Genomic DNA, 12,404 nt, shown 5'->3' with positions numbered 1-12,404 from the left:
CGATCCGATCATGGATTTAAGACTAATATTGGCTGATTTCAATCAGTGGCCGATCGATCGGTGCACCCCTAATAAATAGCAGTGTCAGACCTCAAAGCAGTCATCCAGACACTATTAGCAGCTGTGCTGCTTTGACTGATGGCAATAAATACAGGTTGCATTCTCAGGCACACAGCTGCATTTACCACCTTATCAGCAATGGACATATTTGTAGTCACACAAAGCTAGTGGACAGGTGGTGATATTGACACCATTTCACATGAAGCCAAATATTGGCTGGCCCAGTTTAGATAGCTTCGTCTTGGCACCTCTTTCTGACAGAGATCATGCCAATGAGAGCAGAGTCACTTCAGGTTCTGTTCTATGTGGGATAGGACACCCGGTCCCCAAGAGGAAATAGACAGTATTAGGAATCTCCTTAAATTCATTGTTCCTTACAAAAACAACAGGCTTGCAAAATCCAATGCATTTAATGAGACAGTTCAAGGGATAAAATCTGGGGTCCCATGAAGCAGATTTCCCCATGTCACTGGAAATCATAACACTGTCCCAATCATTTTGGCATTTAAGCAGGTCTCACCTTCCTAGGAGAGCAAAGAAATCAGAGTTCCAGACCAATGATGGACCAGTATGGGTTTTTTAATGGCTGATGCCAATATCCAGAGAGCAGGGTGGACGATAGACCATTACAATGCCAATATACCACACATTTAATATAGTAAATAAACCTAAAATTGCTAAATAATTAATAAACTGTTATTTAGCACTATATTTACTTAATTTCAAACTAAACTTTAACTAAACATATTGTATTTTAAATGGTATATAGCATTTTCTTCTGATTTCTGTTTCGTCACATTAAGAAACTGTTAATATATTAGGAAGAAGGAAATAACAGTACACACAGTAGTCCAGCAACCATGGATGGCATGTCCACATTAGCAATCGCATTTTCTCAAAAAATACAGAATCAAAACAATTGTACATACAGTGCATAGTGAATAAGACATTTGCTTACAGCACAAGTGAAGCGCTTTTATTTTGAAGTTGCACTCACACGCTTGTGCGGATCCAGCACATTTGAGTACAGTCGAACCCTCAGCCTTTCAAAGTATACTTCATTTGACTGTGCACACATAAAAAAGATGGTTGGTGCATGTGTAATATGACTACTATGAGATACTGGACTATTCCTCTTCAGTAGTTTAGACCCATAAAAATGTCTTTATATTCCTTCAGACTCGAGTTACAAATGCAGGTAACTCCTGACCACCTCAAAGTGCACATCTACTGTTGTTGTTTTCCACCTTGTCTCCTGTTGTTTAGCAGCAATTACACCTAGCGCATTTTCGTGACAGCAATGGCTCAACGGTGAGTGTTGCCACCTTGTGGACCCACTAATTAGTGCAAAAATTGCAGGCGGGGCCACATACTGCGTGTTCAGAGTACACACAGAAAATTTGGGCCGCACACGTTCAGTGCTCAAGCACTCTGCTTATAACTAAATTTGCATCACGCGTCCTATAAGCAGAGGCCTAGCTTTCGCGTCTGACCAAAGTACACTTTAGGCTTTAGTTGTATTTACACTTCAATTAACAAATTCACTTTTTTTAACCCACTATTTACAAAAAGTGTTTGCATTTATACCTCACAAGGAATTTTTAATTTTTAAGTGTATTTTATCATTTACGTGGGTACTACATGTGTACCGTAAGCGTACTTAGAGCACGATCGTGAACAACGTAATGAGCACCCCTGGCATACAGTAAAAGATTGTTCTTGTGATTTTAAGAATCGATATCGGGATCAATTAAATGAAGATTGCGATAAATCTGAAAATAAATTTTTGTTCCCAGCCCTAATTATTTATTAATTTAATATTGAGGTATTTCAGCATATTGCTGTAGTGGCCATTTTATAAAAGCAAAAAGCCACTTGAGGTTGTGCATTACAGTGATTTTACTACGGTTAATGGGTTTTAGTCACTCAACTTCACATTGCTTTCAACATTGCCAATGGATTCAACTAATATTTCAAAAATGCTAAGTATTGCTCAAGATAGCAAAAGGACTACATTTTATGTTGTATTTAAAACCACAAAGCCCATGTTCTTTTAAATAATCATTATTAGTTGATACTAGCAGATTCATTTTTTATTCCTTTTCTGTAACAGCAACTACTGCTTTAGAAGGGTTAAATTCCCTCACCTCTTTTCATACCATACAGCACTCCCTTAATTCAAACACCACACCTTGATCTACATGACAGCAGTTAGAAACCAGCTGCAATGATTTCACAACCGCTGTGAAATTATGCTCCAGTGTGATGGCAAAACTTCACTGCATTCAAGAAGACTTCCCCTTTTAAAGACAATGTGTTTAAACAAGGCAAAACTTGACCTATACACTGCCAGAAATAAAGTGTAGCTATTTACGCATGTAAACTGAACAAATAACAAAATGAAGATACACTGTAAAAAATGTCTGTAATTTTAATGGTAAAAGACTGTAAAAATGCTACAGAAAAAATAAAGTTAACTGATTAACGAGTATTAACTGTAAAATATACAGTAGAAATTGTAATATATTTTAAAAGACAATACAGTAGCTTTTACAATAAAATGTTGTAAAAATTATGATTTACCTGTATAATTAATGGTAAAAATGTACATTGTTTAACAAGACAGTACATGTACTTTTTACAGTAAATTGTTAAAATTACGGTAAAAAACAATAATCAGGCGTTCCCACAATTTCCTGCATGACCCATCATATTTCATTATATTTTATGGGAATAGTTGTGTTTCTTCTTATTTTTTTATATCAGTTACGTACATTGGGGTGTTCTGTGTTATATGCGATGTAGTTTAGTTAATGTTTACTGTATTATTTCAATTTCACATGTGTTACCCTGATGATGTTTAGTGTTTGTGTGAGTGACTCACTGTCTCTACATGTTAATTGGTCATTGCTGCTGGAAGAGCCACTATTGGTGAACTTCATGTCATCATGTGCCCTTCTGTAATTTATATGGTGATTAACAATATGGTGATTTTTTACAGTGCAAGTGAGGTCATGTTAATTACAACAGTTTTAAACTGTACAATTTACAGGTTGTTCTGTAAAGTTACTGTATTATTTTGCATAATTATTCTGGCAACCACACCTGCCAGATTTGTTTTTTTGTTTTTTTACAGTGTATGCTTCCACTGCTCCTACAGACACCTACACCTCTTTCTTTAACCAAGCAAAGAGAGACACTGCAGTATGCAGGAGCTATTCTGAAAGCAAGAATAAGCTTGCCTAAGGAAGAAAACAAGTTATCCCATAATACAATGTTACCTTGCACTGTCAAAATGTGTTATGTAGAACAATGAATATCCAGCATCAAACCAAACACACTAATAAGTGCACATTCCTGAACATTCCTTACAGGTATTGATTGTGTAATGCATTCTGCTGCTATCAACTGGATTATTTTATACTTCCAATCACAAATGACATTGTAAAGGCCACACCAATGCATGTGACATGTAACAGACAGCTAAAACCCTGCATATAAAGAACCAGACACCCAATTTTCCCATGCACTGGATAAGCTAGACGTCCAATTTCAACGATAGTCCCGGTAATTAATAGCAATCAAAATAATTTTAGATTTTGACTTATGTCCACTGCGTCCAGTCTGACAACATGGAGCGAAGAAATGTCTCAGTAATGTTTTTCTCCAGTTTACAAGACACAGACCTGATGGTGTCAAATGGTTCATCTGTTTCTGTACAAATGCTCAGTCAGCTTTATATGAGGTGTTATGGGTCAACATGACCATGTAAGGGACACAGGAAATTATGGCAAGCAATCATTTCTTACCTGTCTATTGTCACAAACCATTTCAATACAAAAAAAAAAAAAATGATGAAAATGGAGCCTGCATTTAGGACCATTAATATTATTTGCATTTGTGACATTATTTTCAGGGCATTTAAGCACATTTTACCCCTGTAACACATCTGGATGTTTTACTTCCCACAATTTCCATTGTTTTTAATGATGATTCTCATTACTGTTACAGTCATTTTTTTACTGTATAACAGTTATTAAAAAAAATAAAAATAAAAATAAAAAGCTGTTTTACAATGATTTTTAGGGGTCCAAGCATCAATGGTGCTAAAAGTTGTATTACTACTGATTTCCTACTTCTACATTCAATTATAACTCTTTTTCTGCCCTAAAAGTGTCCACCAATTTGGCAGGATAGTCCCAGATCCTCCTAACTACTCAGGTGCACACTAGAGATGTGCGAGACTAGTCGACTAAACTGTTCTGATGCTGCTAGTTGACACTGGAATTACTAGTCAGTTAATATTTTCCCCCATTAAACTGTTCAACATTTTTACACATTTACGTTTGGCTTAATATTACAAAGGCTGTGCTTAAATTACTGTCATGTTAATGTTATACATTTTAAATATAATAAATAATATAAATACTATAAAAAAAAAATAAAAAAAGAGGATATCTGGAGCAGCATTTCATTTCACCTCAGGATGCACGTGCTTCTTCCCTCTCTCACTTACGATGCAAAAATTTCCTCTACCTAGACAAGAAAACTCATCAAAATAGCTATGAAATCCCTTCGGTGGTGGGGGGGGGAAGCAGATTTCCGAAACGTCAGAAAGTCCTTATGGGTGTTTTTACATTTGAGTCATCTTGAAATCTGTGTGTGCTTGAAAGTTATTTTCCTACCAAGTAGGCTTTTTTTAAGCGCAGGATATTTACCTCAGGTGAGAACAGTCTTTCACCGGACCATGTTGACGTGTTAATTTTGCGCATCAAAAAATGTATACTTTTGAGTAAGTAGTCTAGAAAATGGCTGTTTAGGCTAGGTTTGCCATCTTTTTTACCCTACTGATGCTGATTAAGCTATTTTCAACAAGATGCTGACTGTTTAACGGGTTGAACTATCTTTTATTGTGTGCACGTCATGTTTAGAAAACATTATTGTACATTTCTCACAGGGCTATTTTTTTTTACATTGTATCAGTTACTGGTTAACATTCTTTACCAAACATCTGTCAGATTAGATAAATGGTTAATGCACGTCGTAAAATACACGAAAATTTCAGCGCATTTTTTTCCTCTCTCGTAGATTTGGCTTACCTGTTAATTATTTTCAACAATGTCCTAACTGTTTAAATATGTAAAGTAACTTTAACTTGGTGAATTCCATTTAGAACAGGCTATTAGGGGTGCTCTATTGGTCCTGCACTGTTCATTCAATTGTTTTCAATAAATATGACTGCATTCGCTAACTCTAATTGAACGCGTGTCATGTTGTACATTTAATGTACAATGATCATAGTGCAAGGCGAGCACATCACAAATAAATGCCCCTTTTCAGCAGAATTTTGCTTCGGATTTGGAATAGATTAAGTGTTTAAATGGGTATCATAAAAAAATTGAGAAGGTTTCTTAATTTTTAGACTAATCAACTCCAAAATTTTCGTTTAAACGAAATTAGTCATTCCGCAGATCACTTGTGCACACACAAACACCCTTCCAACCCTAGGTGGCGCTATATGATTTTTCACTCATATATTTGCAACTGTATGAGCTAAAATTGAAATTCCTCACATTCCCTGAGTAAAAGCAAAACAAAATATCTCCAAATTCATTTTCATCTAACAACAAATTCTGCCATTTTGATTTTTCCAAAAAACCTAGCCTACTTTTTCAAGCTCCTCCTAGACCTTTAGTCCAATTCACCCAAAATTTTGCATGTATCTTCTAGGGACAAAAAAAGTTGTCAATTTTTTTGATTTGTCACATCGTTCAGAAGATATGTTAATAATTGGGCCACAGATTTTTTTTTTTTTTATTGGCTTAGCTAAAGGCCTATCATAAATAATTTGACAAGTTTTTGTCATGAGTATCTCTAGATGATACATGCAAAATTTCATGTGATTGGACAAACAGTAAAAGGTCTTTTGAGTTTTCTGGAAACTCAAAATGGTGAACAAAATACCTACAAAGCAGGGCTGCACTATTTGGACAAAAAGTCACATTCCGATTATTTTGATTACTAAGTAACTCAAGTGCTTGGTAAAGAAATTACTTTGCCCTTGACAGATTTCTTCCTACAAATTTGACAATTCTGGTTATTTTATCCACTTTTCCAAAATGCTTGGAACCCGATAATTGCTGATTGCTGCTATATTTTCATTTAAAATCATCGAAAATCAAAGGCAGTACAAACATGCTAATATGATGTATACACCAATCAGCCACAACATTAAAACCACCTGCCTAATATTGTGTAGGTCCCCCTTGTGCCACCAAAACAGCGCCAACCTGCATCTCAGTAAAGCATTCTGAGATGATATTCTTCTCAACACAATTGTACAGAGCGGTTATCTGAGTTACCGTAGACTTTGTCAGTTTGAAACAGTCTGGTCATTCTCTGTTGATCTCTCTCATCAACAAGGCGTTTCCATCCACAGAACTGCCGCTCACTGGATGTTTTTTGTTTTTGGCACCATTCTGAGTAAATTCTAGAGACTGTTGTGTGTGAAAATCCCAGGAGATCAGTAGTTACAGAAATACACAGACCAGCCCATCTGGCACCAACAATCATGCCACGTTCCAAATCACTGAGATCACAATTTTTCCCCATTCTGATGGTTGATGTGAACATTACCTGAAGCTCCTGACCCGTATCTGCATGATTTTATGCACTGCAGCCACACGATTGGCTGATTAGATAATCGCATGGATGATTGTTGGTGCTAGATGGGCTGGTTTGTGTATTTCTGTAACTACTGATCTCCTGGGATTTTCACACACAACAGTCTCTAGAATTTACTCAGAATGGTGCCAAAAACAAAAAACATCCAGTGAGCGGCAGTTCTGTGGATGGAAACACCTTGTTGATGAGAGAGTTCAACAGAGAATGGCCAGACTGGTTTGAACTGACAAAGTCTACGGTAACTCAGATAACCGCTCTGTACAATTGTGGGGAGAAGAATATTATCTCAGAATGCTTTACTGAGATGCGGGTTGGCACTGTTTTGGTGGCACAAGGGGGACCTACACAATATTAGGCAGGTGGTTTTAATGTTGTGGCTGATCGGTGTATATACATTTTTAATAATTTAGCATTCCACATTGCTGTAATGAGAATTGGATGTAAAATGTGTGTAACTCATGAAAACAGTCACAATGTACAAAATCTTAATAACACTATTAAAAATAGGTTTCAATTTCTTGTTCGTTTCTTTTGATTTTGAGTAAAATAGGCCCACTTAAACCACATTCAAAGTGATAGTTCACCCAATACTGAAAATGCTCTCATCATTTACTCAACCTCATGCCATCTAAGATGTGTATAACTTTCTTTCTTCTGCTGAACATAAATGAAGACTTTTAGAATATTTCAGCGCTGTAGGTCCATACAATGCAAATGAATGGTGGCCAGAAATTTAAAGCTCCAAAAAGGAGATAAAGTCAACATAGGGGTAATCCATACGACTCCAGTGGATTAATCGATGTCTTCTGAAGCAATCCAGTTGGTTTTGGGTGAGAACAGACCAAAATATAACTCCTTTTTCACTGTACATCTTGCCATTGCAGTCTCTAGGCACGATCATGATTTCAAGCTTGATTACACTTCCTACTGCTTGATGCATACACAGAGCGCTAGATCAGTGTTTCCCAACCACTGTACCATGGCACACTAGTGTGCTGTGAAAGATTGTCAGGTGTTCTGTTGAAAATCATCAGATTCCACAAAATAAATCAGGGCTCCGGACTGAGACTAATTTTTCAACCATTTTTCCTAACAGTTCGATTAAACTTTGCAGGAGGTCACACTGGTGCGACTACAAAGTTGGCCGACTCTCTGATTGTGCTCTGTCGTTTTTTGTTCCGTATGAGAAATATAAAATGGCAAATGTTCCAAACGCGAAAGGAAACCGATTTACCCGGATCAGTCAGTGCTGCTCAATGGACATATCAGCGCAGAGACATGCATTTACATGTGGACCGGTCTCGAGCGCTCAGCCGCGCAGATCATCATAAACAGAGCTGCCAGAAGCATGGGCTGGGTCACGAATTCGGCATTGATTACTTGCTTAAAACCTCTATGAAAGCCCACAATGTATCAATGATTAAACCAGTTTAAAATTGTATTAAACGGCCCCAACATTCTAAACAGCACTGAAAAGGAAAAAATGGAGAAATCTGCACAATGAACAGACAGAAATTGTAAGGTTTCAATCCACACATCACAGACATTATAAAATATATTTACTATGAACTTATATCGATATAGTAGTGAGAGAATACAATTTAATTTCAGAATGTGTTTTTCTTATGAAAAACTGCATAATTTTTTTAGGGTTACTGCTAATCATGGTTCTACTTATACTTTTGGTTACTCTGATCTTATTGCAAATGCTACAGTTAAAACTATGGATACAATGGAACTTTCCTTCTGTGTAAAATCATTTCTAATGCCCTCTGATTGTAGAAAAAGTCTTTGTTTGTCTTCAGATGACTGTATTTTAATCATCAAGATCCTGATAAAAAAGAAACCGTGAAAGAAAAAAAAAAATTATTTCAGTTGGACTGGTGCGTCCAACTCAAGTGCTGGTGCGACCATTTGTAGAATTTAACACCGGTGCTACCACTCTTAAATGTTAGTCTGGAGCCATGTAAATAAATAGATAAATCAAAAACTGTTTGCTGTGGCATTGCAAGAACAAATCTAAAAATAAAATGCAAATCTGTTGTTTTATTCATTACCCAATTAGCACTCTTGCCACCTGTGATCTCATTACCATACCTATGTGACTTGCGTTTTTTGCATAGCCGAATTTCAAACATTACGAGTAAACACGCAACTAAAATAGACAGAAAACATGGAAGTTCTTGAAAAGGAAAATGTGGGACAGTGGGATAGAGGTGTGCCATGGGATTTGTTTAATTATAAAAAGTGTGCCGTGGCAGAAAAAAGGTTGGGAAACACTGCACTAGATGGCACTATAGGACGTGTAATCGAGCTTGAAATCATGATCGCCAAGGAGACTGCCGTCAAGATGTACAGTGAAAAAGGTGTTACATTTTGGTCTGTTCTCACCCAAAACCAAATGGACCACTTCAGAAGGCATTGATTTAACCACTGGAGTCTGATGGATTATGTTTATACTGACTTGATCTCCTTTTTGGAGCTTCAAAGTTCTGGCCACCATTCACCTGCATTGTATGGGCCTACAGAGCTGAAATATTCTTCTAAAAATCTTCATTTGTGTTCTGCTGAAGAAAGTCATACACATCTGGGATTGCATGATGGTGAGTAAATGATGAGAGAACTTTCATTTTTGGGTGAACTATCACTTTAAAAATGTACAAATGTCACTGCATTAGATTAAAAGAGCTGATCAATTGTGGATTTTGCCGATACCGATAAAACAATATACTGTTCAAAAAGAGCCTAGTATAATAAATCAAATTTTATTGATGAACATCCCCAAAAATCACATTGAGACCTGTTGGTTAAAAGTAGTTGAAAAATGATTAAGAAGCTCAAGTTGTTTCTTTTTTTCATCCAATGTATTTAGTGACATGGATGCATTAATAAGTGATGCTGGAGTGTTCAAATACTTTTTAGGCCACTGTATAACCTGTACATTTTTGACAACCTGACAGAGGCTGACAGGAAATCTAACTTAAATCAAGCTCATGTTCATGTTCAAAAAAAAAAATCTTAAGTTGCATTTTTTTTCCAACTACATGTCAAACAAGCAGCTGGCATATGATCCAATCGGACCGGTTCTGCCTGCCGTTAAAGGCACCTGATTTACCTTTCCTGTCTTGTGGTCGAACCACACCAGAGCGTGATTCCTGGACAACACCTTGCAGTCGAAGGTGGCGTTGTTCTGGGCTGGGCGACTCCGGGCCACCGAGCGCCCGATCTTGACCGGCTCATCCAGGTAGACATGACGCTCCTGAAATGGGTGTGAATTCGGGCGGCAGGTGAACACGGCCAGCGCTGAAGGCATTGAGGATGATGGCTGGGGAATGTTACTCCAATCAGAAACAAATGACAGGGCCACTTAATCCAGACTGACCAGTTGGTCCAGTTCAATCTTGTTTTTAATAAAATATCAAGTGTCGGTCGTGGGACGGAGAACGCACATAGTTATAAGAGAAATATTTGACTTCTAAATCGACTACATAACGTCAAAAAGACTAATTAGAGACTATGTAGATGACCAAAAGCCCCGTTGCACGACCCCCCATGATGCCAGGCCAAGCCCAAGACTGTGTCAAGTGTAGCTGCCCACTTCCACACAAATCTGTATTTGGAGATGACAATCCACGTGTTAAACCTCGTTGCCTAAACGACTCATCCTTATTCCCCGTTACAACCATAGGCCTGATCAGGAAACAAACCAGTAACACACTTACAGAGGCTTGTTTAGACTAATAATCAGTTGGGTCAGTGCACCTGCCCTCTTACAAAATAGCGCTGTCCATGTGAGATGCGATTATTCTAGAATAATAACCAACTGTCTATCTTCGGACTGATTGATAAGCCACATAACGCACTAATACAAACGTTAAACCAACTACTGAAGATAAATAATGTGAGTGGTTGCAGCCGAACTATGCAAGCACAGACCAACAGCCCACCACCACTCCCCAACACAGATCAGGCATTTACCATGACTGCAAAACAAGTCAAAGACCGAAGAAACACAATCGTTCACGTTAAACGCCAGCTTAAATGAGCTAATCGTCACTCGCGCGGACACGAGCATTAGCTCGTTAGCTTCGGTGAGGTAATGTTGACCCTTCTTCCTTTCAACCGGTCCTACCCGGGAGTGACTTTATAAATAATTCCAAGTGGATCTGTCCGTGGAAAACAGTCGTTTGTATGGTATTTGCGGTGTACGGAACTTTTATAAACAAATCCAGTCTTAGCTCACGAGCTCGATGACTAGCTTAGCTCACTGAGGGGCGCGAAAAATAGCCCAAAAATCTAACTAAAAAACGAATAAAGTCCGTGACATGGTTCTGCGTTAAGCCATTGTGGTATCCGCTCTCGGAAACGCGGAAAACGAGAGTAAACTACGGTGTGTGTGTGTGAGGGGATAAATGACTGTTAAGTCTTCCTCCTGAAGAGACACACACACACCGGCCACACACAGCCGCGGGGCTCGTGCACCACTAAGAAGGGGGCGGGAACTCTGCCGTGACGTGTTGCTTTGTGAACCAATGGCGTTCCAGATTGAACGATGACGTTCCTCACATGGAACGGGAATGGTGCTATTATGATTACAGAATTTAGGGATTTAATATAAAATCTTGACGAGATTATTTCGGTCAAAAACATAATAATTACAATACAAAAAGTAAACAGAATGTAACAGTATCAAAACGGTTGTTGGACTGCAGCCTGGTTTATTATTTAATTATTTAAATATTAGTTTGTGAAGATTTTTGAGTACAAAATTAATTTCAAGAATTTCAACATGTGCCGTTAGATCAAATGTAAAGATATCGAGAAACAAATTTATTCAAGTGTGGCCAAACTTTTCAATGGAAAAGTACAGTTTATCACTCTAATTTAGACTTAGTGTCCATTTATGGCAAACTGGGAAGGGTTCATTCAACCTATGTTTGGCCAAATAAATCAGAACAACCTTTAAGGCATACTAGCAAAATCAAAGCATTTGGAAGGTTATTTCACCAGGCTTAAAAATTATTTTTAGAGTTCAAAATCATGCCTGGAAAGTATTTTTGTTTCAGAAAGGAGCAGAGGGTTTCAACCCCATCCCCAGTCCTTCTGTCTGGAGTTGGAATCTGTGGACTAAATTACTCTGAACATCTGTCATACCAAATGGAGCATGCTGATTTGACTCCAGTGTCTTACTTGGTCTAATCCAATTGCTTTGTCTTGGTTCTTACGTGGCCTATAAGAAGTAATTAAGTGATTGCTGTTGGAACGCCAACAATACATAGCAACTGATACTGTATATAGCCACTATATTAACCACATCCTGATCCGTTCATTTGCAGTTTCTACTGCACATTTGTGCTTTTGGTGCAAATCTGTTCAACAGGGACTACAAAAATAACTTATGGCATCTGATATTTTATTTCAGCTTGTGTGTAATGTATTTTAAGAAAGGAAAGTGAATAAAATACATAAATGAATTATCCAGCTAATTGGAAGACCATAAATTCTAATAACTTTCAGGAACAAGAAAATACATAAATTAATTATCCAGCTAATTGGAAGACCATACATTTTAATAACTTTCAGGAACAGTGCCAAAGCAAAGTACAGCCACATACTTCATTAGACTTATAGACGTAATACAAAATCAAGCCATATTTGAC

At 37.5% G+C, this 12,404-nt stretch overlaps 1 protein-coding gene across 5 annotated transcripts in view; it reads right to left on the bottom strand.

Annotated features, from left to right (window-relative positions):
- The window catches only part of LOC127427856 (sarcolemmal membrane-associated protein-like), a 109,792-nt gene extending 98,576 nt beyond the window's left edge, over window positions 1-11,216 (bottom strand). For all 5 annotated transcript variants that reach the window (XM_051675705.1, XM_051675704.1, XM_051675707.1 and 2 more), the window contains exon 1: window positions 9,860-11,216. In XM_051675705.1, coding sequence (XP_051531665.1) covers window positions 9,860-10,057 — 198 coding nt within the window. In that variant the 5' untranslated portion in view covers window positions 10,058-11,216. The remainder of the gene's footprint in view (window positions 1-9,859) is intronic.
- Between the last annotated feature and the right edge of the window lie 1,188 nt (window positions 11,217-12,404).

Source organism: Myxocyprinus asiaticus, chromosome 37, assembly GCF_019703515.2.
Source record: "Myxocyprinus asiaticus isolate MX2 ecotype Aquarium Trade chromosome 37, UBuf_Myxa_2, whole genome shotgun sequence".
In the NCBI taxonomy this organism is placed as follows: Eukaryota; Metazoa; Chordata; class Actinopteri; order Cypriniformes; family Catostomidae; genus Myxocyprinus; species Myxocyprinus asiaticus.
This window is presented reverse-complemented; position numbering and strand designations above follow the sequence as displayed.